General features: G+C 32.7%; 12 protein-coding genes and 1 non-coding gene across 13 annotated transcripts; 7 read left to right on the top strand and 6 right to left on the bottom strand.

Moving 5' to 3' along the window:
• Window positions 1-334: 334 nt before the first annotated feature.
• Window positions 335-1,543, top strand: NAEGRDRAFT_48775 (uncharacterized protein; the record flags this gene model as incomplete). Its single annotated transcript, XM_002677783.1, has 1 exon — window positions 335-1,543. The coding sequence occupies one exon, from the start codon at window positions 335-337 to the stop codon at window positions 1,541-1,543; it is 1,209 nt and encodes a 402-aa protein (XP_002677829.1).
• A 232-nt stretch (window positions 1,544-1,775) lies between these two features.
• On the bottom strand, window positions 1,776-2,105 carry NAEGRDRAFT_4524 (uncharacterized protein; the record flags this gene model as incomplete). Its single annotated transcript, XM_002677683.1, has 1 exon — window positions 1,776-2,105. A coding segment is annotated over one exon (330 nt), but the record flags the coding sequence as incomplete, so codon positions are not given.
• A 607-nt stretch (window positions 2,106-2,712) lies between these two features.
• On the bottom strand, window positions 2,713-4,922 carry NAEGRDRAFT_79590 (spindle pole body protein spc97; the record flags this gene model as incomplete). The annotated part of the gene is made up of 1 exon (XM_002677682.1): window positions 2,713-4,922. One exon carries the CDS (start codon window positions 4,920-4,922, stop codon window positions 2,748-2,750), a length of 2,175 nt encoding a protein of 724 aa, XP_002677728.1. The 3' UTR covers window positions 2,713-2,747.
• An 82-nt stretch (window positions 4,923-5,004) lies between these two features.
• On the bottom strand, window positions 5,005-6,603 carry NAEGRDRAFT_88171 (uncharacterized protein; the record flags this gene model as incomplete). The annotated part of the gene is made up of 1 exon (XM_002677681.1): window positions 5,005-6,603. The coding sequence occupies one exon, from the start codon at window positions 6,601-6,603 to the stop codon at window positions 5,032-5,034; it is 1,572 nt and encodes a 523-aa protein (XP_002677727.1). The 3' UTR covers window positions 5,005-5,031.
• A 1,470-nt stretch (window positions 6,604-8,073) lies between these two features.
• NAEGRDRAFT_79588 (cyclin-like F-box domain-containing protein) lies at window positions 8,074-9,998 on the top strand (the record flags this gene model as incomplete). The annotated part of the gene is made up of 1 exon (XM_002677782.1): window positions 8,074-9,998. The coding sequence occupies one exon, from the start codon at window positions 8,074-8,076 to the stop codon at window positions 9,892-9,894; it is 1,821 nt and encodes a 606-aa protein (XP_002677828.1). The 3' UTR covers window positions 9,895-9,998.
• Window positions 9,999-10,299: 301 nt separating this feature from the next.
• On the top strand, window positions 10,300-14,854 carry NAEGRDRAFT_79587 (G protein coupled receptor proteolytic domain-containing protein; the record flags this gene model as incomplete). The annotated part of the gene is made up of 1 exon (XM_002677781.1): window positions 10,300-14,854. The coding sequence occupies one exon, from the start codon at window positions 10,300-10,302 to the stop codon at window positions 14,839-14,841; it is 4,542 nt and encodes a 1,513-aa protein (XP_002677827.1). The 3' UTR covers window positions 14,842-14,854.
• A 757-nt stretch (window positions 14,855-15,611) lies between these two features.
• Window positions 15,612-16,667, bottom strand: NAEGRDRAFT_67091 (uncharacterized protein; the record flags this gene model as incomplete). Its single annotated transcript, XM_002677680.1, has 1 exon — window positions 15,612-16,667. One exon carries the CDS (start codon window positions 16,665-16,667, stop codon window positions 15,612-15,614), a length of 1,056 nt encoding a protein of 351 aa, XP_002677726.1.
• A 258-nt stretch (window positions 16,668-16,925) lies between these two features.
• NAEGRDRAFT_67090 (uncharacterized protein) lies at window positions 16,926-18,176 on the top strand (the record flags this gene model as incomplete). Its single annotated transcript, XM_002677780.1, has 1 exon — window positions 16,926-18,176. The coding sequence occupies one exon, from the start codon at window positions 16,926-16,928 to the stop codon at window positions 18,174-18,176; it is 1,251 nt and encodes a 416-aa protein (XP_002677826.1).
• A 134-nt stretch (window positions 18,177-18,310) lies between these two features.
• NAEGRDRAFT_79586 (uncharacterized protein) lies at window positions 18,311-18,783 on the top strand. Its single transcript, XM_002677779.1, has one exon. The coding sequence runs from the start codon at window positions 18,318-18,320 to the stop codon at window positions 18,657-18,659; it is 342 nt and encodes a 113-aa protein (XP_002677825.1). The 5' UTR covers window positions 18,311-18,317; the 3' UTR covers window positions 18,660-18,783.
• NAEGRDRAFT_79585 (uncharacterized protein) lies at window positions 18,776-19,372 on the bottom strand (the record flags this gene model as incomplete). Its single annotated transcript, XM_002677679.1, has 3 exons — window positions 18,776-18,937; window positions 19,033-19,207; window positions 19,269-19,372. 3 exons carry the CDS (start codon window positions 19,370-19,372, stop codon window positions 18,788-18,790), a joined length of 429 nt encoding a protein of 142 aa, XP_002677725.1. The 3' UTR covers window positions 18,776-18,787.
• A 1,142-nt stretch (window positions 19,373-20,514) lies between these two features.
• Window positions 20,515-20,694, top strand: NAEGRDRAFT_5781 (uncharacterized protein; the record flags this gene model as incomplete). The annotated part of the gene is made up of 1 exon (XM_002677778.1): window positions 20,515-20,694. A coding segment is annotated over one exon (180 nt), but the record flags the coding sequence as incomplete, so codon positions are not given.
• Window positions 20,695-22,127: 1,433 nt separating this feature from the next.
• Window positions 22,128-22,198, bottom strand: NAEGRDRAFT_t285. The gene has a single exon. It is a non-coding gene; the product is annotated as a tRNA-Gly (tRNA).
• Window positions 22,199-22,293: 95 nt separating this feature from the next.
• On the top strand, window positions 22,294-26,014 carry NAEGRDRAFT_57911 (uncharacterized protein; the record flags this gene model as incomplete). The annotated part of the gene is made up of 3 exons (XM_002677777.1): window positions 22,294-22,402; window positions 22,458-23,552; window positions 23,706-26,014. 3 exons carry the CDS (start codon window positions 22,294-22,296, stop codon window positions 26,012-26,014), a joined length of 3,513 nt encoding a protein of 1,170 aa, XP_002677823.1.
• Between the last annotated feature and the right edge of the window lie 1,598 nt (window positions 26,015-27,612).

Genomic DNA, 27,612 nt, shown 5'->3' with positions numbered 1-27,612 from the left:
GAGGAGGAGCTTCGTTGAGTAATACTGCTGGTGGAGAAATGACTAGTACTACTTCTGCAAGTTGGTGGTTCATATTTTCATCAACATCGGATGTTATTTATCCTAATGTTTTCAGTCCAGAAATGTATAATTTATTTATAATGATGATTTATGTATTCTTGTTGTATTGGTTTTTTAGATTATTGAAAACTACATTTTCAAATTCTTATTTGTATTATGTTATCCGATCAGGAGCATTTAATATTGTGAATGTATGTTATATTATCTAATAATAATCATAGGAACAAATAATCATTAATTGGAAAAGATTGCAAATTTTGATAATATTGAAAGTATGTGGGGAGAAGGAAATATTCGTTCGTATGTCCAAGCACTTTTTAGAGGAAGTATTACTTCACCTGTTTTAACTGTAAATAGAGTTAATGGCACTGTTCATTTGAAGAAGAATACTTTTTCATGCATTACTGCTCAAGATGATCAAAGAAAATTGAATGGTGTAAAGTTTAATTTTGACACTCTTGTCAAATCAAGTGTTCAATTATTTTGGGGTGTTTCAGAATTATCTTTCAAGAGAAAAATTTTACAACCTTTTAAGGATAACTTTGAAAAAATTGTAAATGAAGCAAAGGAGAAAGGAAAGGAAAATTATCAACAAGATCAACATTTGGAGGATGACGAAAATATGGAAAGAGGTTTATTGGATGTGAATGAAAATCAAGTGGATGATATTACAGCATCAGTTTATGAAACTCCTCTTTCTCAAATAGATATGAATAGACTTTTGACATATGAGGAATATGTAGAAAAGAGTGATCTTATTTATTTTGATAAGGGATTAAACCAATCATTTGAAATGCCTGTGGACGAAATGATTGATCAAAACGTAGTTGATAATTATTTTACATCACTAATTGTGAGAGAAACTCCTCAAACAAATAATAATACCAATAACGAGGAAGCTGAAAATGCTGAAGGCCAAGTAGAAACAACAGCACCTGAAATTCAGAATACAGAGGAAGAAAGATTGGGTAATCAACTTACTCGTGATTTACTTGCTGACGAAGATGAAACAATCCAATCCGATTCTAAACTTCCACTTGTTATTGTATTGAAACCAACTAATTCATCAGATACCTTAAAAAGATATGAGGGAGAAGATAGCTCACTTGATTACGATAGAGAACTCCAATCACTTTACGTGATTTGTAATTTTAAGAGATATGAAAACTCGGAAGAAGGTGTATATTATAGAGGAAATGTTGTTAAAATATTTGCTCAAACTGAGTCAGAATTATTTGAATTGGAAGAAGTATACGGTGCCGATGAGAATGATGAAAACGAAGTTGAGGAATGTATTGTTTGTTTCTCTGAACCAAGAGATATTACTATTTTACCATGCAAACATAAGTGTGTTTGTCATGAATGTTTTTCAAGAATTGATAAGTGCCCAATCTGCAGAACAAATGTTAGAAGCTTCTTAACTGATGGCGGTAATACAACTACTGAGTCAGATCCAAACACTCAAAACAATGAATCTGTTTAAATTATTTATTGCTAATAAATTTGTAAATGAAATTGTAAAGATTATTTGGCATTTCATACTCTAGTGGTATTTCACTTTCAGGCATATAGATATCATCAAAAGCAATTACAAAATCATAGAAACTGTATAAATCTTGCTTAATCTCCTCTTCTATCATGGCAACTCTGTTTGAACAATAATCGAAACTCATTTCTTCGTTTGAAAGCTTTGTTATACTTGTTGAATACTTGGCTGTGGTGACAGGTTTGACATAAACTGTGGCAGTATTGATATTTTGTTCTTTGAAAATCATTTGTAATTGTTGAACTCCTTTCAAGTTAGCAAACACAAGGCAAACCTTGTCTTTTTCCAGTATAGAATCAATTTCACTCTTTGCATTTCCATAATAATCATTTCCTATCTGTACAATTTCATAAAACATGTGATCTTTCATCATTTCTTTCATTGTTTCATTGGAAGGCACAAAGAAGTGATGAACTCCTTCCACTTCGTCTGACCTAGGTTTTCTTGTTGTATAGCTCACAGCTCTTTCAATGTCATGAGGGAAAGTTGATTGCACCTTGAATGCAAAATTGCTTGACGATACAACAGCTCCAGAAACTATAAGAACCTTCTTGTTTGACTTGATTTTTCTTGAAACTGCAGACAGCTTTTCGAAATATTCTGAGGCAAACGAAAAGACATCATCCGGCTGATAAATCAAAGTAGTATTCAAGAAATCAAACAATATTTGATGCAATAAAGGGTGATCCCTAATATATCTCTTATGTTCCGTCAAATGTTTTTCTCTCTTTACATCCATAATACATTTTTCTTGAAAATCCAATGAGGAATTAATTCTAGGTGATGCTGTTTTAGGACTTGAATCAGCATCGGAAGGTGGTGATAGAATATCCTTCAGTATCGAAATAAATTCTTCCCTAGTTGCACTCCTATCCATTCCGATCTTCATCTTGTATGCCTCAGTAAAATCCACAATCGAAATATTCAGGTTTGATAATTGTATGACTTCTCTTATTTCCTCCAACGTGATTGTTTCCTTCTGCTCTTGCATTGATTTGTAGGTATCAAACATACTTCCCAACTGCTCCCTGTAGAGAGTGTTTGGAGAGAGTGGTTCATCATACTCATCACTAGACATTTTTTCTAACTTTGAAACTGTAGATTTTGCCGCCATTTTTAAATTTATTATTAATAAATTTGCTTAATAGTGAGTTGATTCCTTGTCAAAACTCATGGATAATGTAAAAATGTGAGCTGTATGAGATCTGAGTTGATTAAGGGTTGTCTCGAATACTTGGGTGAATTTTAAAATGGCTCGTCTATAATTGTCATCTTGGACTGTGTTTTTAGCCAGTTCAGATGCTTGTTCTATTCTTTCACGTCTTCTTTCGAATTTATCTGTTAGTTCATCTGATTCCTGAACATCTTCATTCAAATTATTACTAATTACAGTGGAGAATTGATTCATGTATTTTGAAAAACTGTTGCAACAAGATACAAGCTTGGTCAAGCACTTGAAGGCATCAGTGGAAGAAACTAAACAGCCATTCAGTGAAGAATCCAAAAATTGATCGTGACTCTTGATAACTTCATCTATACTTGTTGCTGTTTTGATTTTCTTTTCCATTTCTACCCAATTCTTTTCAACAACTTCTATGAGAGCATATGATAAAAAGTGTTGAATGAAATGTATCATCTTGTGCCTTAATGCATAAAATGTTGAGAAGGATGTCCCCAATTTCAGCTCCTTTGAAAATTTGTGATTAATCCAAGTATTACAGAGGCATCTTTCTGCATACTTAAAGCAGAATAAGTGTCTGAATAAAATTTGATATTTGGTAATATTCTTCCTATTGATGATGAGAGACATTGGCCACTCTGCCTTATATTCTAAACAGAATGCTTCATAGCCCTCAATTGGAGATTCTTGTAATTGTTGCTGTTCTAGCACTGCTGCATCCAGTCTGTTGGATGAGGAAAGCTGTTTGATAATACTTAAAAAGTTGGCCAAATTCATAGGTTTCAAACTACAGGTGAGATTATCCTTATATTCGTCGTTGGGTATCGAGCAAGTTTTGGCAGCAAATTCTATCGAGGATTGAAGTTTCGATAACGAAACATCCGTACTCTTCTTGGCAAGTTCATTCTCTTGTTCTGCTGTGTCCATAAAGTGCACGAAAAAGTCACCATGATCGAATAAAAAATAATACTTAATGGACTTTAAACGATCCATTACTTTGACATCTCCAAAGAAGTAATCCAAAACTTGCTTGGCAGCATGATTGTGAGCTTCTTCAATTATTGATATTGCTTTCCCATCAGCAAAATTAATTCTATCTACAATACGTTTATCCACTCGCTGGCCACATTCTTTGAGTAAACTCAAATATTTACCACAAGTTAAAACCTTATCACTAAGCTTTGTTAAGAAGAATGGCACCTCTCGTGTTATGGAGTATTTGGAATCCCAATATAATGAGTTAAAATCTTCAAGTAGCTGTTCCTTTCTTACATTCTTATTTTCTTCTACGAAAAATTCTTCGTATAAATCCTCAATTTCACCCTTAAAAATCCACGACTCTATCATTTCAAAATAGGGAGCACACGATTTGGTAAAAATAAAATTGAATAACTTTTGAGTTTTCTCATCTGAACTAATTACTCTGGAAACATTTTGAAGCACATTCAATAAAGAACCTCCTTTTGCATTATCCTTCAATATTTCTCCAACCAATCTATCCAAAATTTCAATTGTTTTCCAAGCACCTGTTTGAAGGTGATAGTATAATTTTTGTAGAGATATTTGATCTTGTTTGAAGAGTAAATCCAATTGATTAATAAACATAAGGTATTCCTTTTCCAAAGCTCTCAGTGCCGAGCAAAATGCCTGACAAACAAGACCATTACCATAACCCGATCTTTTTTCCAAAAAACTAGACACTCTTGTATGTTTTTCACAAAGTGGTAATATTCTATTTACCATATCATGGAGTGAAGAGTCGATTTCACAAAGAAGAGAATATTTGTAAGTTTCCAATAATGTGATATCAGTGATCGGAAGACCTTCTTCAGTGGTCATATACGAATCTTGATCGGTTTCAATTTGTGAAACACATCTAATATATTTTCCTTCAAATCCCATCAAACAATTTAATAATTCTTCAATAATAATATATTCCTGTACTTTTGATGGGAGTGATTCAAGAGAAAAACCCTGAGCAACATTCAATTCACCTGTTTGCTTTTTTAAAAAATCATGCGTTAAAAACTGTCTTGTTTTCAACCATTCGGGCTCCTCCGGAAATTGTGATACACTACTCTGTGTATCATTTTGTGTTGGTGAAGGTGGGTCGATCATGGCAGGTGATGAAACCATTTTTTTTACTTGTGTTTTTTTGAATAATACAATTTTGGCGCGAAAATTTTATTCATGACTTTAAAAGAACAACAAAGATTTTGAGAGTTAACATTTAGAGTCAAATAACTCAAACTTTATGGTTACCAGTTGTAACAAAGGCATTCAATACAGTTAATTCATCAGTTAATTTGTAATCACCATTCAATTTCTTAAAATCAAGAATACTCTGAGGAGTGTAAGATAAAAGATCAGCTGGTTCATCACTCACATTAATTAATCTCAATTGTTTGAGCATTAGTAATACAAATACACATGAGAAAACTCCTGAAATATCAAATCTAATTCTTGGAATATAACTGTTAGCATCAATATTATCAAAAACTTCACGAATCTTCTTATTGAGTGGACATTCCAATGTTTGTTGGAATTCTAGAGCTACATGAACACGTTTTTCTTGCATTCTGACAGAAACATTGGTTCCTTCATTTTCTAATTTTCTCACAGTTACTTTAGTGAATGGAGTTGAGTGAATATAGGAGTGTAATGATTGAATTCTTCCTTCTAAAATCTTTGTTTGAGGTATTTTGGCTTCCTCCTGACTCACATAATATGGAGCTATGTCATAAACAAAGTGTTGACCTTGAATTCTAATGATAACACCCACTCTAGAGAATACTGAACCATTCCAAGCTCTTCTTATTGCCTTTCCAACAGATGATTCCTCCTGAGTAAAAATCAAATCACCAGATCTCAATGTACCAAGAATTGACTCATTAAATGTCATTCTCTCTCTCACAATTTTATCAACAATTGGAAAATCAGTTACAGGAAGCGGAAGAGGTTTGTTTTCCACTTTCACCTGATCAGCAAATACTTCATAATCCAAATAAATGTACATTGGACTTTCCAAACCCATTACAAATGACTTGTTGAAAGGTAATTTGTAAGTGGAATCTTCAGAAAAATGGAATGGTGTGAATTTTGTAATGAGTGATTTGTTTTCCATATCAAAAATTCCCAATCTCTGATAAATAAAAGCGGTGAAATAAGCACTCACAATAATTTGACGATCCTCAACTGGAGAAGCATAAATTAAACCATTCTCAAACAATGAATCTCTAAAAAAGTTTTGGAAATAATGTGGATGAATTGTAAATGAAATACCATTCTCAAGAATATTCGAAATCTTTCCCTCTTCAGTTGCTGAATTATTAGAATCTCTAGTAAATAATAAATCCATTAATTCTTCTTGAATTTTATCAGCACCTTTCTTTCCATGTAAATATTTCAACTTTCTAACCGAAACTAAATCATAATATCCACTATATAATTTTGAGCTCAATCTTTGTAAACTTGCCCAAGTTTTAACTTTAAAATTGATTGCAGCTTGTTGACTTGTAGAGGTTGAATCGGAAGCAGCTGATTTTGCAATTTCTAATAATCCATCATAATCAACTTGTGCTTCTAATACATAGACATGTTCTGCTGTTGGTGGTTGTTTCATTCCTGTTGTGTTTAATATATTACTATTCTCAGAGTTTCCATAATTTGATTTGTCAGATTTTGGCAGTTTAACAATTATTCCTACGTGACAATATTTAGATTCTGTGCAATGTCTGAATGTTCTTCCGGGTATGGATCTTGTTGAAAATAAAACAATGTCTCCCGTACTTAAATTTTCTTCGATTTCGTAAAGCATAAACCATGGTTTTAAACCAAGATCTGATCTAGAAACTTTAGTTTAGTTTAGTTTCGATAGTGGATGATGAAACTTACCACTTCCACCCATTTCTTGATGAATGTTGTGAATAGCTATTTTTTTTTAAAAGTTCTACTTGTCACCGCAGTGTAACGTCATTTGTCTAAATTTTTCAAAAAGGAAAGACTGGTGTTGCCTTATTTCCATAACAGCAGTTCTTTTGTTTTTATTTAAATCTCATTATTAAAGATTGAGAATTGAATTGTCACGCAGTAAATTGAATGTTTTAAAAAATTGCTCCTGGCAAAGCAACCATCAAGCCAGGAAGCAAAGCTGCCACTCAACTTTAAAATATTATATTAGCAAGGTTGTAGTACTATATTCTTTAAAGTTGTAGAATAATAACTTGGTATGTACTGGTTTATTAATATACCATATCAGATACCTCAATAGTGCCACCTTTAAGATTGGAAACATTAACCATATAAACATTAGCACCCATATAGTTTGTTTTTCCAGATCGTTTACAAGTTGTGTCGCTGAAAGGAATGGAAAGAGTAAATGAAGAATAATACATCATTATTTTACCTGGAGCAGATGGACAGAAATTGAATTCTTCATAACTTGCAGTGGTTGCTCTTATTGCACTTTCCAATGGTTCCAAATTAATGGAACTATTTCTTTCAAATAACAGGAGTTTTACCACTAACAACATAACCAAATAGTTGGACTTCCTGGATAGTTCCCAATTGAACTATTCGAGATCCATTATTGAGAAGAATGAGGTTTTTGTGTGCAACTTGGAGAGGAATAGTATTGACAAATCCATTGGAACCAGAGCTGAGGAGAATTCATCACCTCCAACTTTCATGGAAAGAGATCCAATATTCTTAGATGGATTGACAACAGTAAGGAGAGCAGGAACAGTAATTTGATCTAAAAACATTATACATTCACAACTCTTCAAATTAATCCGTTCACCCTTAAAAAGAGAGCAAGCAGCAGGTGGACATTCTATACAATTAGAAATAAAATCATCAGAATATATATATTGAATTTACGTACCGACTGCAGTAACAGTATTGACATTGAACATCTTCAACAAGCAATACTCGTTACACCTAACAATCGATTCAACAACATGATAATTAAGCCTCACCCTCAAGATCCGCATTGAAATAAATAATACTCACCAATTGAACTCAGTTACAGTTTAGATATTTCTAACAATTAGCGAAACGCATACATCTAGATGGGTTGATACAGTGTTTAAGGATGAACAATTCATTACTTCCAATAGATTAATTGTTTTTCAACCATCTATGATTCCTACTCAACTAAGGAGTCCTTGATGATGATTACAATTCTCACATTGGTGCAATTCTGATTTGATCCGAAATGCATACCCGAAATTGATCCCATTACTTCATAAACTGGACTATTACAATACATTTTCACAAATAAAAAAAAATGCCGTGTGATGGAGAGGGAGGATGGTATGATTTCAACGATGACAGAGAAGGAACATTTTTAAATGCCACATCACTCATCGATCAATGGTTATTCAATCACAAAATTCCTACTAAATTATCAACAACATGTGATTCTTATGTGAGTCCTCTAGATAATTTTCTCTTTCTTTCGGTTGGAGGAGAAACAAGTGAAGACATTGAAATAGATGATGAACAATCACCCTATATGAGAGATTCGAAAATTGTTGATGGAGAGAGATTTGCAACATTTGACAGTGTCGAAGAAATGAAAATGACATTCACTTCGATTGAATTACACAACTCTGCTGACAATTCTTATAAAGCAATTGTGCCACGAATGGATAATGATATTCTCTCAATAGATATTGATTTGGAAGCTATTTATGACCGTTATCTTGATCCTTTGCAAATTATTGATATAATCTGGAAGGGTGCTGCATACAGTAGTCAGAAGAAATCAATTGCAGGTGAAAATGACAAGAAGTTTAAATTGACAATCGAAGATCATGTGTTGGCTTTGATATTTGAGTTTATTGATACCAAATTTCTCATTGAAAAATGTTCATTTGTTAGTTCAAAGTGGCATAAGATAATTTTATACGATTCTAATACTGTCAATCAGATATTTATGAGTAGAACATTGAGTTATTTCAAAGATGAGAGTGATTCCTTAAGAAAGTTAAATCAGTGGTATGACCTTGATTGGTTGCAGACATATTTTGTTTGTGGAATGTTCCAATTTGAGTTATTTGGAGAAAGAATTATTGAAGAGTTTAACCGGCTTGCATCTGCTGAGGACAAGACTTTCTTTTTCATGATTTTGAACTTTGACCCATTGCAAAATTTGAGATTTCTTCCAGAACAACACATTCTCATGCAAAGATTAGCCAAAATTCAAACAAAGAAGATTCTAGTTTCCGTGAATTGTTTACCACATACAATTGATACCTATATTCCACATGCTGATCATTGTTTAGAGTTTAAAAGAGACTCTAGTCTATTGAAACTCTTTGAGAAGTGCCTATTTTGTGTGAAAAAGCCAATTTTAAAGAATGAACTTTCAGTTGATTTTGAAAATACCATTCCTCTCTATATTGAATTTTTAAAATCAGTTGCCAATAGAGTTTCTCCTCAAATAAGCAAACAGTTGGACCCCCAAGAACTCGAATGGATTCACAAATGCATGTTGAAAATGATAGAAAAGGCAAACTATTTCATGGAAAATATCTTGCCACAACTTCCTTGCAATGAATTATTGGTCGAAGATGATATATTAATTGGCCTACATTTGATACTCCTTGATAATTATTATATTGAACAGGAAAATCTATTCAAACTTTCGGATATTGACATGAGGAAATTACTAAATAATAGAAAGCAACACTCAGATAAGGTCAGAACAAGTCATTTACTTCCCCCAGATTTAAAAATGGATTTTTTGGAACTAATTGCAACACCAATTAAGAATGAGGATTTCAATTTTAGTATTGTCAAATCAGACTTGATGAATTCCTTTGAAAAACCATGCAATTCAATTGCATTCCTCAAGGAACATGTTGTAGAGCTGAGCGAATGCATGCCCTCTTTAGAGGAAACCAATGATTGGATCCAGGATCAAGTAGAAAAGTATCTGACCTTCATCACAACTTGTTTCGATCCATCAGAAATGCCAGACAAGGGTACTGACCTTATTTTCCACTTACACATGCTTCATCCAATTAATTTCGTACAAGATAGCATTCGACTGACCGATAGAATCAAAGCTCACAACTTTAACTTTCAAACTGAAGACCAATGATTCGGTCTGTTTGTCCACCTGTTCACACCAAGATGATATTCAATCACTGTTAAGTACTTGGTTGAACCAAACACATTAAAATAGTAATCATTATGTTGTGTTGCATTCAACTCCTAGGAAACCAAGAGTTCTCTAACATTTAACATATATCTCTGTGGTGACCATGTTACATTTCCAGATATTTCTTGCTTTAACTTGTAGTTCTCCAATGGACATGAGAAACATCCATTTCGAAAAGGGAATCATTTTGGAGTTTACAAAGCGAGTCACGGGTAATTGTTCCACGATTGGTAGCATGGAAGAGTCAATAGTTGTGAATTTGGATGCTCTTTTGTTGGTATTGTTGTTTCTTAAAAAAAAAATTCACACCTTCACTGAAATTGTTTTTATTCGAAAGGTCATAGAATGAAAGGTATTGGACGCTTGATGTGTCTTGTGTTAGTTACTTTAGCCATGCTACTCACCACATTCAAGGCACTACATGCACAACAATATGTTTCACCTTCTTACTCAATTGAAACCATCGCTGGTGGTGGCAGCATGGACACAAACAACTCAACTCTTGCAACCCAAATCATGTTACATGATCCTAAAGAATTAGCCATTCATGAACAAACAGGAGATATCTATCTATTGGATGAATTTAATATTCGAAAGATTAACAAATCCACTGGACACATGCAAAAACTTTTTGGTACATCCACATTTGGTTATCCATCTCCTGGAGTTTTAATGAGTGAGGCCACGTTGGGAAATTTAACTAGCATTGTTATGGATGGAGATGCTATTTATTTTGGCAGTTTCTATTCGACAACAAGTTTCGTATTTAAGATTTTTGAGAACTCAACTACGTTACCTTCTGCCAAAGTTCACACATCGAATGAAGTGTTTAGAATTCAAGTAGGACTTGCTGATTCTTCAATTTATTATTTGGATTCGAAACAAAAAAAAGTTTGGAAGAAAATTGTGACCGAAAGTGCTATTACCACAGGAGCTTTGAGCCAACCAGTTGATATTCACATTTCTGGTTCACTTTGTTATATTTCAGATATTGGAATTAACATGATTAATGTTGTTAACATATCTTCTCAAACAATTCATTTTCAACCAATTGACCAACCAACAAGTTCATTTATGGATGAGCAAGGTCAACTCTTTGTTTCTTCTGGTAAATTCATTAAGAGAATTCAACCAGATGGAAACATTTCCATCATTGCAGGTTCACAAATTGACGTTTCCACTGCTGATAATTTGGATGCAACTCTTTCATCATTGAAATTTCCAATTTCAGTTAAAGTTTGGAAAGGAGAAATTTATTTCATTGATAGGGATGAAAAGAGGGTAAGAAAACTTACACCCAGATGCAATTCAGGATATTCTTTGACTCAAAATTTGACAAGATGTTATCAAAACAGTCCTAATGTAGATGTCATTACTTGTTTTGGAAAATTGTCAAATGATTCAAATGTTTGTTCAGGTAATGGAACATGCATTTTACAAAACTATTGTGTATGTAATGCTGGTTTTAGTGGAACTGATTGTTCTGCAATGTCTAGTATTAATTCTACTCAACCAGATCCTGTTGTAAAGACATTTAATATTTGGTTGAGCAAATATGAAGAAACCATTGATGATTCTCAATCAACCCAAGTGGTTATTCTTAGTTCATTAACTGAATTACTTACGTATGAATGGAAATGTCTTAATTGTTCCAATATGGTCAATTACTCAACAAATGCTCAATCTCCAATTTTAGTAATCAACTCTGGAAGTTTTACTGGAACCTATTTATTCCAAGCAAAAGCATTGAAAGGCACAGAAATGAACTCCACACTGCAATATTTCACCCTGACAATTGTTTCTAGTAACACACATCCCACAAATATTTCAAATAATTTGTTTACAGTTTTGGGAATGCCACAAGTTTTGATTTCCAATAAGAATAATACTATTGATTATACATTTATTGTTTCAAAACTTGAAATGAAGGATGAAATAAGTAGTTTATGGATGAAGGATTGTAAATTGAGTGAATCAAAATGTGAAACCAAGTATTCATTGTCAATTTATTACATGATTAATTCACAAGTTTATCTGAAAAAGACCGAAAGTTCAATGGTGACAATGGCACAAGAAACCTTATTACAAAAAGTTAGTTTGAAATCACCTCTTCTCGTTCAATTCAATGGCAATTCAGTTGACCAATATGGAACTTTGATATTTTCTTTGAATTTCACAAATTTGGCGGGAAGTGAAATTGTCTATTCTTCAGAAATTCCAGTTTATCAATATATGAAACCAGTCGATTCTAATAACTTGTTCGCCAATAATACTCCATTGGAAGGTGTTGCTATTAGAGATGTATTCAATTTGACAATCAATAGTTGGAACAGCTCTGTATCTTTACAATATGCAATTGGGGTGCATTATATGGGACAATTAATGAGAATTACTGATTTTTCATATAATAGAACACAAAATGTTAGATTTCCATTTTTAAAACAGTCTAATTATTATCTTTCCATAATTGGTAAAGATGAATATGGAAATGTTGAGACAATTACAAGTTCATTTTCTATCAAAATATCAAAATTTGATGGAAATTATCTTGAATTAATGAATAGAGTTATCAATAGCAATTCTAACTTTAACATTCTTGCTAGCATTGCCTTAGATATGACACTTGACAGATCAAAAGAACTTAATAATCAACTAGTTAAACAACTTCTATTGAATAATCAATTTTCCAACATGTTTCTATTGAAATTCCTTACCAACACATATGCCCTTTTAGATCAGGATGTAATTTTCGATTTGGAATCTAAATTTGGTGATTTGTTAAGTGTGACTAAAGTTGCTTATCAATATTCGAATCAGCTATTTGGATTTGTCAGAAACAAGATCCCAAAGCAAGATATTGAACAACTAGTTGGTATACTGTCTAATTTAATTTCTGATTTTGATAATATTAGAAAGTTGACTAATTCACTTTCTGAAATACTAATCATTAGCGAATTGTCAGTGAACTCAACGCTATCACAATTACCAAAGATTGAATTCAATAGCACGAATATTAATTTAATAATATCATCATTCAAGATTTACAAATCAGGAAACAGTCAAAAATCAATTAATCAAGGAAGCAATAAGGTTCTATTCGATTCTAATGCAATTCTATCAAGATACGATGCCTTTGATAAAGAATGTGCTATTTCATTGATCAATTATGGTGAAAATCATTACAATGATTCCAGAAATGCTTCTTCCTCAGCTATGGACTTTAAATTTTACAAAGAAAATCAAATTGTAAAACTTTCAAATTTGGAACAACCTATTTTATTGACGTTTGAGTCTAAATCCATCAACAAATCAGAAGAATATAGTTGTGATTATTGGGATGAACAAGCTAGATTGTGGAGCAGTGAAGGTTGTTTGGTCAACCAAGTTCAAGATGGTTTTATTGAATGTGCTTGTAATCACACCACATTGTTTACAACATTTATTGGTCAGAAGAGAGTAGCAACAAGCATTTCTGTGATGAATCAATTATCTGATACATACTTTGCTCAAATTAGTTTTGGTATTTTCTATTTAATAATTTCCTTAATGGTTTTGATAACTTTATTCATATTTAGAAAGAGTCAACCAATAGCTTCTAGATTAGCAACTCCCTATATTGGAATGATTGCATTGATTGTTGAATGCGTGTTAATTTATATTGTTCAGAGAAGTGTTCTGGTTGACCAATTAATTCGTCAAACAAACATTTTAAGTGAAGAGAGTAAGAACGCCGATTCGGCAGCAACTCTAATTGCCAACATTGTCATGATCTTTGCCAATTCTCTCAATTTGACAGCAATTTTGTCCTATCTGATTCAAGTTATTAGATTCGAATTATTGAAATATTTCTACGATCTCATTTCCATTAAAGAAGACAAATCAAAGAATGCAACATTGAAAGTATTGAAAATTCTAACCTCAAATAAGGTTTTCATTGGAACATTGATCGTTTTCTGTGTTGCAAATTTGTGTTATTGGACTTTGTGGGTAATATTACTTGGTGTGAAGGCAATTTCATTAGAAACATTCGGATATATAGTTGTAATCTCATATGCAGTGATGATTCTTACCATGGGTACATTGATTACTTGTGTATTCCTTTTTGATTTCATTTTTGGTTGTGTCAAATCAAAGAACAGATCTTTCAAAGATTTGATTTTCACACAAGATTCACCTCTATTCTTTAGATGGGAAATGATTTTGTTTATTGTGAGCTTCTTCTTTCTTATTTTGAATATTTCACTTGGTTTGAGCACTTTAGAATCGAGATACAAGTCAGAGGAAGGCTATGTGAGAATACTGCCTAATGATAACGCTTCGTTTGCTTTCGAATTAGTTTATATTTTGTTCTACATTTTAGTATTTGGTGGATTCAGCTCATTGATGACAATTCTTTACAAAATCAAAACTTTTAACAGAAAAGGGGCCGAAAAACTTCAAGATGAAGAAGATAATAAGGAATTATTTACCTTACTTGGAAATAGCCATGGTTCTTCATTGTTGGAACAATTCTGTAAGAAGGAATTTTCAACTGAGAATTTATATCTCTACCACTATATCAAACAACAGAATGGAAATTTCAATTGTGAAATAATTTCCCATATTTATGAAAATTATGTCAAGGCAGGTTCAATAATGGAAGTGAATATTCCTTCGAATTGTAGTAAGTCATTTGCAAAAATGTATAAGGAATATTGTGAAGAAAGTCAAGAGATTGACACTAGCTCAATCTCTCAATGTATTGAAACATTGATGGAAAATGTTATCCTAAATCTTTCAGATACCTTCTCAAGATTTGTATTTACCGATGATTATATTTCTTTTTCCAAAGATTCTGAAATGATTGAAAAATCAATGTCCAAATTCAACCTTGTGAATAGTAAATAAATCATTGCTGTAGAAAATGAATCTTCATAATCTTCATCATCAATTCTGTGACAAAAAATCCAAAATCCTAACCAACTATATATGAATCTAACTATAAATTATTCCCCGACAGCAATATATCTGTAATATATGATTGAGACGTCAACTATGATTCCAAGTCTATCAAATATTTCAATAATGGCATCTCTATCCTGATTTGTAATATAATTTCTATGGATATCTACTAGTTCCAATAGAGGAAATGAGCTTCTTGTTTTTTTCTCTAACATTTTAGAGAAGTCAAGAAATGTAGGTCCTGTTGTGGACATGCCACATAGAGACAAGTCAAGAATTCTCAATCTTTTCAAGAGGTTAGAGTTAGCTATTGGTGTTAAAAACTGATCTACATTTTGGGAGTTACGGATTCCAAAGTATTCCAATAACGGGTATCTTCCATTTTCTTCAGGAGAAAGCAATTCTTCCAAATCATTTGCATGAATAGAATTTCCATAATCATACGATCCAAACCATAACTCTAAATGTTTAAGCTGTGGGAATTCACAATTTAAAATACCATTCAATGTTGAAGCATCCATGCCACCTGTTGTTAAGATTAGCACAACCAAGTTAATGCTTTTGATATGGCTGATGTTTCCAAAGTGACCTCTACTCACAAATGCTTTCAAATTTGGGAAAGTTGTGAATATTGGTTCAATATCATATGTTGAGATTGTCGAAATCATTTTTTGTCTGTCGGGTATGTCATCTTGATATTGTTAATGATTTTAATTCTAATAAAACTTACTCGCTAAAAACGAAACTATTCCTTCGCTATCTGCATATGAATAATTTTTAAAACAACGTATAAATTCATCTGTAGGATTATAAACACTATTGAGGTTTCCAATAACTATTTCCTCGAGCTCAAACATTTCATATGGGCCTTCTCCATTAACTAGATGCTCTACCTGATCTTTCAATGGAAGTTGATTAGCAGATCTATTTCTTGCTTCCTCATAACCCAACCTCTCATGTTTGACGAAATGGGAATAGTGAAGATGACATATTTTCACTGATTTCAAATCCTTATTAAAGAACTTTCTCATAAATAATCTATCCTTGATAATTCTCTTGATGAGATTTAGTAAAGCTTGGTTTTCTTCCTTTTTAGATGTGGTTCGTTTCATATTCTTACTCTTTTTATAGACAGAAATAGCATTATTCCACCTTTCTCTAATTAATCTCAATTTTGCATCAGTCATTCTACTGTTATTGACATAATGCTTTTTTAGAAGCTTGTGCATTTCATTAAATTCAGATTGATTTGGCCACTCATAATCGTAATCTCTACAAAAATGATAATGTTCATTAGGTATTCCAAACCCTGCATATTGAGCAATATCTTCCACATGACAGTTTTTGTGTTTAAATGTACTATTAAATGTCAAGCTATCAATTTCTTCCTGTTTCATCACAAACAATTCATTAAATAAATTAATAAATAATAGTCTATTATTTGCAATTCTTCTGAAAAACTCCTTGCTCACAGACAAGCAACTTGAAAAGACAGTCTTCCAATCCAGATAAGTCAAAATAATATAACACAATACATCTGTTGAAACATCATGAAAATTTGCTTTTCTTTTTGGTTCTTCTATTCCCATTGAATTAAAATCATCAACAGCATCATCATTAAAATAAATTGAATCATCAATATACTTGGAAATGAATTCACTCGGAGATAATTCAATAATATCATTATAATATTCTTCATCTGCATCATCATGTTCAATGGAATTTAATGATTTACTAATTTTTTGTTGATCCGAGCCATTTCTTGAAATCATTTTTTAAGAGAATATCATATGTTAGTAATTTAGATTTTTATGCTATTTGATTTTGATATTTTGATTAATTAATTACTAATTAAATTCGTGATGAGGAACAATTCAGAGTTCTGATCTGCACATACTGTAAATAATAATTCGCAACCAGTAAAATTTCATTTGCAAAAAAAACCTCAACCTCAATGCTGGTCATTAGAATATGAAGAACACTCAGTAGGAAAACATACATTTACATAATCATATTAAAATCAAAGTAAAATGTCTCTCTTTTACCTTGGAAAATCACCAATTGAAGATATTCCAACATCGGGGCATGTAAGGCATAATCAGGCAAAGTCATCGCTTGAAATACCAAAGCAACGAACAGCACTCATAGAGAAGAAACATAAATCGGAAAAAGTACCTCAGAGAAAATTAGCTTCAAAGAATTGGAGGTTTTATAATATGGATGAAGAACAAATAGATCAAGAAGAAAGTTATATGGACACCTCCTTGGATCAATCTGGTTCGATTTCTGCAAGAGAAAAGAAAGGTATTTTGCAATTAAAGAATGAAAGAATTTTGAAACAACAGGTTTTATTTCAAGAAATTGAACATAACATTAGAGAAAAAAGAGAAGAGGATGAGACTTATCATCCTGTTTCACCTATTGTGAAAGATAGATTTGCAATATCTGAAACAATGTCAAATGTTCTAGCAAAACATAGAGAAAAATTTGGACACAAACAGAATGAAGTTGAGGAAATACTTAGAGAGCGAGATATTAAAATGTACAATAATATAGGAATTGAAAAGGGTCAAGAACAATCATTTGAGAGGAAAATTTCTTTACCAAGATTAATGAGGAGGCAAGGCTCTGGAGGAAACCTGTCTGCAATGGGTTCAGGAAATAAAAGGCCTTCTCCAATTGATAATGAGGATGAAAATGGATCAAGAGGATCTTCAGATGAAGGTGGAGATGATTTAGTTCCATCCTATTGTTCGCTACACCCTTTGGAACAAGAGATGAAAGAAACCATTGATTTTCCTGCTGATTTAGTTGAGGATGAAGAGCTGTATGTTGAAGACAGTGATTATCTGGATTATAAGAGAAGATTGGATGATGGTAGAGACTCATCAGATGAAGAAGAGGAAACGAAAATAACGTCTATTACGAGGACAAATCATGAACAGGAATTCTTGGTTCAAAAAAGAAAGAAAGCCCAAAATTTTGGACAGAGATGGTTCTTACATCCATCTCAGTGGAGCATAGATATGGATAACAAGAATAAGATAAAGAGGGAGAAACATGACCATTCTGAAAAGGTGATTAGGGAAAAACTCAAAAATCTTTCTAGCTCTAAACTATTCAAAATGCATCTTATCAAAACCAATAATGCTGTACCAGATTGGTTAGCAGACTGCAACATTAAGAATCAACATCCACTGCTCAGTATAGATTACGACAAGTCGTCACAATCGCTCATTCCACCAATCATTAAAAGTATGCACAATGATAATTTATTTTAATAAATAATTATTGGATGTACTGTTTAAAAGTGTTGAAAATTTCAAACAATCTGAAATGAATGCACAATTGTTCTATCTTTCAAATGAATAATTCTCCTCCAGTAGACCAAAAGGAGTAAATTTTGTAAACAACAAAAAAAAATGAAAATTAATATTGGCTCCACCTCCTTGCCAAAGGACGTTATTGTTCATGATGTCCCTCACCACACTCCAGTCTCTGTCTTTGCTGGAGAAGTTGCTAAATCATCATCTGTTTCATCTGTTTCTGGTTCCCGTCTTCCAGTCTATGCTTTGCAAGGAAAGTCATTGTACCCAAAGCACTATTTTGGATTTTTGAAGAACGCTACAGCTGTCTGGACTCCTAGAGCTAAGTCTGGTGCTTTCTGGGGTGTTTCATTAGGTTTCTGGGCTTGGTACGCTTTGCTCCCACACTCCAACATGGTCTTGAGAAGAGTCTTCCTCGGAGAAGTTGCTGAAGATTAAATTGGATTTTTCATCATAAACACAATAATAACAACATTTTAACGTACAAGATGAACAAACTTTTGACGATATTACATTGGGTGTAAAACAATCTCACAAGTAAAATTAAAATACAAATTTATTTTGCTTTATTCGTGCTGACTTTCGTGGCTTGATGATTTCTTTTTCATCCATCTGAGCTTTACCTTTTCAAATGGATGTTCAAGTTTCTTTACACGAATGACAGAAAATGGCACAGTCAAAGCCATTGTTGCACAGGAATCCTTTGGTTCAGCATCCTATATTTTCAGGTATTCATAAGTTTGATATCAAACGACGGAATAAATATTAATATTATTAATATATTTGAAAAGCAGCAACAATTTGATCTTACCTTTGCGTGCACAACAATTGCCTTCTTTTCGGAATCATATTGTGCTTTCTTTACTACAACACTATATCCACCAGTTGGTTTATTTCCTGATGAAACATAAACCAACACGTGTGTATCAAAATTAGTGTGTGTTTCTACTTCCTTTTTGATTGCTACACTTGGACAATCCTTTGCTCTATTCCATGATGATGATAAATATTTTCAACACACAACAACTTCCACATAACAACACTTACGATTGCAAAATGAGAGCATCTCTGAAATCCTTCTTACCATAAATACCATTTTGAACAACCTCAAATTCTAACTCTATTTTTGATCCGCTTTCACTATTTGACATTTTTATTGTTGATTTATTGTATGAGGATGCAAATGTTGATGAGGAAACACCAATTTTAAAAAAAAGCAAAACGTAAATTTTCTCTAAAGAGATCGAAATTTGGCGATCCTTAAATATTCGAGAGGAGTAAGCGAAGAGGATTTTATTATCATTTAAAAGATGATCCTATCTTTAAAGATGACCCATTTGTCTTGGCACAATTTTGTAATGAGTTCCAACCCCAACACCAAGCGCAACATTTGTAGTTCATCGCATACACAAGCACTAACATTTGGGCCTACAAAAGGAGAATGAACTTACTTGCGAAGATGTTGATCATAACAACAAAAAAAATGTCTCAACAAATCCCTCTTAAGAAGATTACTCTCTATAACAATGGACTTGCATCCTTTGAACGTGTTAGCAAGGAAGTGCAAGGAGATACGGAATTAGTTCTCTTCTTTAAGAATTCAACATATGATGATGTGACAAAATCAATTTCTTTTGGTACTGTACCTTGTTCTGAGAATGGATCTTGTGATGTCAAGAGCATTTCTTACCAAAATACAAAGGGAGAAACTGATAAACTCACTATTGATATTCCTCAATCAACTCCATTGACTGGTTTGCTTGAGAATTTAAAGGGTACATCAATCAGTTTGTCATTCCATGGCAGTAGTGAAGTAATTTCTGGTATTCTTCTTGGTATCGAGGAAATAATGGACAGTGCTAACAAAGTTAGTGTTCCTTCCTTGACTGTCTACACAAACAAGTCAAGTCTTCAAACATTTGTCATGTCTAATATTTCCGGAATCAAATTTAATGATCAAAATATTCAAGGTTTCATTCAACACAGTTTGGAATCTTACATCAGTCAAAGAAATAAGGATTTATTCAAGCTTTCAGTTTTTACTCAAGGTAATTCTCCATATTTGGTCAAGGCAAACTATAACTTAATGAGCAAATCTTGGAAACCATCATACCGATTCAAATTCTTGAATACTGAGCACACTAAAGGTACTATTGAATGCCTTGCTTTGATTGAGAATGATCAAGAAGAAGATTATGAAAATGTCCTCTTGACACTTGTCACTGGTTCTCCATCTATTGTTGATAATGTTGAATCTGAAGGATCTATCACAATTAATTTCAGATCTGTTGGTGGAGGATCTTTCAGTCTTAGATTTAGTCCAGTTACATTGATTGATCAAGTTAAAAGAAAAGTTTCTCAATATCAAGGTACTTCTTACTCAAGCATTAAATTGGTATTTTCTGGTAAAGTTTTGGATGAAGGAAGAACCTTAGCTGATTACAATATTGAAAATGGAAGTAGTGTTAATGTTGCTAATAATGATAGAGCATCTGGGTCAGATTCTTCATCAACAAATAAGGCTTTTAGAATTGCTACAGCTCATAACTTGTCATTCTTCCCAATAGAGTGTCCTATCAATGTTAAAAGAAACCAAAGGGCTATGATCACCTTTTTGAAAAAGGAATTGGATGTCAAGCCAGTGCTTCTCTTTAACGAAAACATCAAGAAGGGAAATCCTCTTAGTGCCATTGTTTTCCAAAATAGTACAGGATATGTTTTAGAAGAAGGCTCAATTGTTTTCAGAGATGAAAGGGATTTAGCTGTTGGTGAAGCAACCATTAACCAAATGTGGAATCAAGATGAAAATCTTATCCCAATTTCTGTTCAACTGGGCATCGAAGTTTTGAAAGATTTCAACACTAGTCAAACAGAATTCCATCATGTATTAGTTAAGAATGGAACAATATCTCTTTATAGATACAAGAAGCAAACTATTGAATACTCATTTGACAACAAGTCCAACGAATCATTCCCTGAGGTGTTTGTTGATCACATGTTTATTGATGGTTGGGATTTGGAATCAGTTTCAGGATTTGACTGTAACGAGCCTGTCGATATTACAGATAGATATTACAGACTTAGGGGAAGTCTTGGTCCAAAGGAAAAGAAAAAGTTCAAAGTTACTGAGAAGGCTATCCAGATTCAAACTATTGAAATCAATGGGCTTAGTCAAGATACCTTGGAGGCAAATCAAAAATATATCAACAGTTCAGAAACTATCGTTGCTTTAGGAGAGTCTATTAGAATGGCAAGTGAATCTTCAGAAATTATGAAACGTATTTATAAAATTGATACAGAAATTAGAGAATGCCAAGAAAACCAATCCAGATTGAGAAGTAACATTGATGTATTGAAGAGTAATGTGCAACAACAAGCCAAGTATGTTACAGAACTCTCTAAGACTGATGATGTACTTGTTGAACTTTATGCCTCAAAGAAACAACTTGAAGAAGAAAAGAGTCTTATCAATAGAAAACACTCTACATTCATGACAAACATTTACTTTGATGGAGATGTCGTATTAAAATAAATCTTGTACAATATCAATATGTAAAAAAGGAATATTTAAAATTTATTGAGAAAGGAATAAAAAACTTGCAAAATACATTGACTGCCCTCAAGTTGACAATAAACCAGACATCTTGTGGGGATCTTACAGGGTTTTGAAAAGCAAATTTGGTGACCTTGGCAGAGCATTGATTCTTAAGAATGTTACACTCGTTGGAAAGATAATTTGCATACTACTTTAACACAGATTACAATGAGTGCTATATCATGTAGAAAACTATGAAATTGTGAATTTCTTTCCTGCACAAAATGAAGCTTTCTATTGTTTCTTAAAAAGAGATACGAAGCACCGTCATAAACTTTATTATTTAAATGTGAAGCAAAATAAAAAGTAACTGCATTAGCCGGGAGTCGAACCCGGGTCACCAGCTTGGAAGGCTGGTATGATACCGTTACACTACTAATGCTTACATTAAGATTATTAAATCTTTATCAAATGTTATTTCTCTATCCTCTTGAGGTACCTTTTGTGTAATGTATATGCAGAAATCAACATCAAAAAATGGACAGCAATTCTCCCTTCTCGCTTGATCTTGATTCCATACACAAGTGGATGGATTTTATTCATGATCGTGTGGGTGATGAAAAACTCTATCAACCCTCATCAAGAGGTAATTTTTGATCTTTATTATTATTGTAATTGATGATCATTTGAAAATTAAATAGTACCTAAAAGTGTAGCTAATCGACAAGAATATGATAGTTATGTGGATGATAGTTACAATTTAGGCTTTGCAAAGTTTCCTAAAGTTTCCGAGAAGGTAAATATTCAAAATAATTTAATTCATGATGATCATTATCAGTCTGCTGATTCGTATCGATCAACGTATGATTTTCATGCTGAGGAGGGTGGAAAATTGACACCTTTGGCTAGAATTTGGATTAATCAAGATCAAAGAAAAAGACGAGAAACAGTTGAAAAGAAAAGAGTGGATGAAACAGAAGATGCATTTTCATGCATATTCGAATTAGTCACAAAGTTACCATTTGATATCAAGTTTAGGATCATTTCAATGATACCTTCAACATCAAGAATTGTTAAAGAGTATGATCTCAAATTGTGGTCTGAATTATTTCCTGATGATTTAGCAATAGATTGCCAGGTAAAAGATTCAGCATTTGTTACATATCACAAATACAGAATTATTTCCAAAGAATTTAACAATAGAATGCAAAAAAAGTTGATGGAATTAGATTCACTCAACTTGGCAAAAATATTTGGAATTAGCCCAACTCCAAACGTATTACAGAACTTGGTAAAAGTGGCTTACTTACTTTCATTTATCAATACCAAACGAAAGTTTGTTTCTGGAAAGATTAATAATATTGAGAATATTGATATCTATCAGTATTTTCCAAAGATTTATTCATGTTTACAATCATGTTATGTTGAGGTGAATAATATTACAACTTATTCTACAAGGGCTGGTTTATTGTATTTTAATTCAAGCATTGCTTTCTATTCCAGTTTTAGAAATCTCTCTGTTCAAGAAGAGTTGGAAGGTTTTGAAGAAGAGAAAAAAGAACCAATTTATCAAAATCACGATACTGAGGAGTTTGGCAATCTTTTTGTGGAACCAGAATATATTCCAAAACCAGCTATTGCTGAAAGCGAGGAAGATTATATTCAAGATATAGACGCTGATGTTGTTGGCACAATTAGGTTCAGTATTGAAAGTTTAGTTCTGAGAGAGGATTTAGAAGAAAAGATGAAAGAATACAAAATAAGAGCATATCAAAACAAATCTTTTGAATTCAAAGGTAAGGGGTACTTTAACGTGTGATATATTGTAAAATTATTTAAAGAAATTCCAATGGATGACATCACTTTGGAGCTTGATAACAATTCATTTGAAAAAACCAAGTTTAAGGAGTTAGAAACTTTATTCCCCAATGCAAAACTACCTTTCATAGTTCCATTGCCAAGTACCAATTACTTTAAAGAGAATTATTTTAACATTTTAATGCGACGAAAATTAAGAAGAGAATTACCAGAATTATTTAGCTCAATTTATGATGACAACATTACAATATTCAAATCGTTAATATTGTCTTCCAATGGAAATCCATACAATCATCTTATTTTACATTTAGTACTTGAGAATGGAAAAGAAATCCCCCAAGATTTAAACAAAGAATTGTTACTCTCAAAGAAATTCACAAAGAATGAACTTACAGAAATTACATTTGTAGACTTTAATTTGAACCTCTTCCATTCTATATTGAGGAATGTTAACGTTAGCAGACGAAGAAGAGATAACAATTTTGGCTACCTATCACTTTTTTCAAAGGAGAATGCTAATTTTGATGAGAGCGTAAAGAGTGCAGCTAGTCCTTCATTTGGAAATAGTGTTGAAAAGGTCAACTTATTGTTTTATGGAAGATATGTTTACACTGTAAAAGATGAGACAGAATTACTTTGTTCACATTTCCCCAATATGAAAGATCTTAGAATAGCTATTAGGATGGCACGTAATCAACATCAAACTGTTGCAACAGCTATCCTACAAAATACATCAATTAATTATCATGATGTCAGCAAGACCCTTTCATATGAATTGAAAAAAATTCAAGTTAAGGCACTTAATGGGAATACCAAAATAATAACAAGTGAAGATACTGTTGAAGGAGAACCTTTGAACAGCAGCCCTTTATTTGAAAATACTAAACCTGAAGATAACTGCTTAAACATAGTTATTGCTTCCATTAACGAGCTCGATCAACATGAAATTGAAAAATTAGAAAGAGAGATAGATATTGACTTGGTGAGGTATCCTGAACTGGTTACAGATATTGTTAAAAACTTGAGTTTGGATAAATCGAAAGAAATGGCAGATTACTTTTTGGAAAGGGGATTCTTGGAATCATACTTTATTTATTCTTTCCAAAACTATTCAGAAGATGTAAGAGTACAAAAGGAATACTTTAGCTATAGAAGAAAATTGTCAAACACACCAATTGTAAAACCATCAAACAGCTTAAATTATAACGAAGGATTCATCCTTGACCTTTATTGCGGGCTTGATTTAATATCAAATCCTAACGACTTTGAAAAGACAGCCCTTTTCCAATTATTGGAAAGGAACGAAACAGGACTTACTATTGTTTCAAAGCATATCTTGCTTTTTATCAAGTTGTTTCTTGCCAAACTGTATTATGAAAATGCGGAGCTCGATTTGTTCATTGGATTTTTGGAACACCATTTGAATTTATTCACTGATAAGGAAACAATTGAGTCAGTAGAAAGAAGTATACCACTATCGAATGAGGACAGTTTTGAACTATCCACCAATAGAAATTACAAAACCATTCAACTATTTTTCTATTATTTATGCAAGCCAAAAGGGCATCCACAACACAAACAACGAAAACTGGCATTCACATTGGACAAGCTTTTCTCATATTTAGTATTATTCATCAAGACTAAACATTCTGAATATGTGGAGGCCTTACTAACACTAGGACAACATGTTTTCCCAAATTTCAATGAGGTATTCGTAATGTCCTATCCCACACAATCATTCAAAACATATTCAATCACACTTATGAATACTGCTACTGAGTTAGTCGAAGAATCTCCTGGTAAAATGTTTGAATATGAGACCAAATTCGAAAGAAGAAAAGAATTGATGAGAATGATGTATCGTGAAGGTATCACAGATCTAGAAACAAAAGTTAACCCAACAATTCTTGATGAAGCAATAACAAAATCTAGATTAGTACCTCAAACAGCAACTATTCTACACCATTTACATGCACTTCCTTCCATTTTCATGTTGTATGCCATTGAAGTAATGACACCTTCTCAACTTTTACATCAAGATAGTTGGGGAAATACTTGTTTACACATTCTCGCTGAAAAATCAACTGAAGAGCCAATAGATTCAAAAATAGAAGTTTTTGAGAAAATTGTTCAAAAACAACCAAACATTATCAATATTTTGAATCATGATCTCAATAGTGTATTGCATATACTTGCTGAGTTTCCATTCCCATTATTATTCAGTGTTGGAAAACTACTCTTTGAAAAATATGGAGCCAATAAGGATTTGGTAAATTCATTCGGTCTCACAGCATATGAAATTGCAATGCTATCCATGAACGAGAGTAGGTCACTAAACTCTGACAAATTCTGTGATGTCTCCTGGTTATTGCCAACACCGGGAAAAACTAAGAAGGAATTATTCATCCAATCTATTCTCCACGAACATGAGAGGAAATAATGATGAACATGAAAACGTGCCATTGTAAAAATCAACTTCTACAAAGTGGTGGATTTTCAAAATAAAAAAATGTCTCTCACAACCTTGCCCAACGAGCTTTTCCTGACGATAGCAGACTTTTGCTCTTTGGAAGATACCCTCTTGAATTTCTCCCTCACATCACAATATTGTTACAAGGAAATTTACATGAAACATAACGATTTGTTCGCCACAAGAATCAAGAGAATGATCTTTCATGAATTACAAAAGAAAGATTTACTCTCAGGATCAAAATACAAGAGAGGTAAATAGATTGTAATATATCGTTCTAACAATATTATAATTAATGAAAATCAGTTCGATCGGATAATGATCATGCAAAAGATCATAAAAACAAGTCATTAAAGAAAAAGAAAATTCACATCGATGAGGATGAAGAAGAAAAGAAGCAAACACCTGAAGAAAAAACACGTATTCAATTTGAAGATGTTGCCAATTATGTGAAGGGGAAGAAGGAATTTTTGGATGCTCAACAGACTGTCAAAAATCAACTATTCAAAAAGTGGGATATGTTTTTGGATAAATACAATGATACAAAGACTAAACCAGCAATTCAAGATGAGATATTTTCCAAGTTTACTCTTCACAGTAGTGAAGTGGTTGTGGTAGGAGATTTTAGAAAGAATTTTTATTTGGAAGGAAAGATTGGAAAAACAAAATTTAATTTTGAAGGATATGACGAAGGGGATTCAGATAGCACTCAATGGTCAATGAGTTTGAATCATGGATGCTTGGCCTCCTTTGGTGTAGATGAATCTTTTATTTATGGGGAAGAAGCAACTGAATTTATTAAGCAGAATAAGACACTCAAACTAACTCCTATTAAGCTTGTAGAAATATTGCTCCAACTACAACCATGGTTTTTCGACAGTAAAACCTTTAACAAGTTCCAACAAAATGCTGAAATTGAGTAAATCATATTCTACAGTAGCAATTAATTAAAGAACCAGATTTGATTTTCAATTCATCCAACGTTGTCGTCAAACTATTGTCCAACATCTGATTATTCACTCGCAAACTAATTGATTCTTTGGGCATTCCAGCTTTGATTGATATCCAACTGGTAACTAAATGAATAGAATCTGAACTTTTGAATTTCCCTTCCAAACTCAATCCACTCATAAATTTAAACTTTAACATAATATAGTCATGATCATTCGTCGTTTGTTCTATTATTATTTCTGGAGCATGATCATTTTCCAATCTTTCCTCAAGACATTCAGCGTCCGAGTCTTCCATTTCATCATCCGAATCACTCTCAATATAATCTTCATCTGATTCTTCATCATCCGAAGCAAATACAATTTCACTAATCGTCAAGTCCCTGAGCAAAATATGAGAAATATCCCAATTCCTCTCCTCGACCTTCTTTAAACCACAATTCAACATGTGTTTGGTATAATTTGTGATCAAATCTTGTGCCTGTTTCCTTGAAATACTATAAACCGGGCTAGCAAAAACTGTAGAACAAAAAGAACAAATTAAAGTTGGGAGAAAGGGAAGAATTTCATTGTCATCAGGGGAACAGAAGGTGCTTCGGAAATCGAAGAGGATGCAGC

The sequence above is a fragment of the Naegleria gruberi genome, assembly GCF_000004985.1.
Source record: "Naegleria gruberi genomic scaffold NAEGRscaffold_21, whole genome shotgun sequence".
Taxonomy (NCBI): Eukaryota; Heterolobosea; class Eutetramitea; order Acrasida; family Naegleriidae; genus Naegleria; species Naegleria gruberi.
Note: the sequence above shows the minus strand (reverse complement) of the source record. Positions and strands in the feature narration are given on the sequence as shown.

What these genes read in the sequence shown, in the direction of transcription:
- NAEGRDRAFT_79586 (XM_002677779.1), top strand. Translation starts at nt 18,318, where the DNA reads ATGAAAATTAATATTGGCTCCACCTCCTTGCCAAAGGACGTTATTGTT.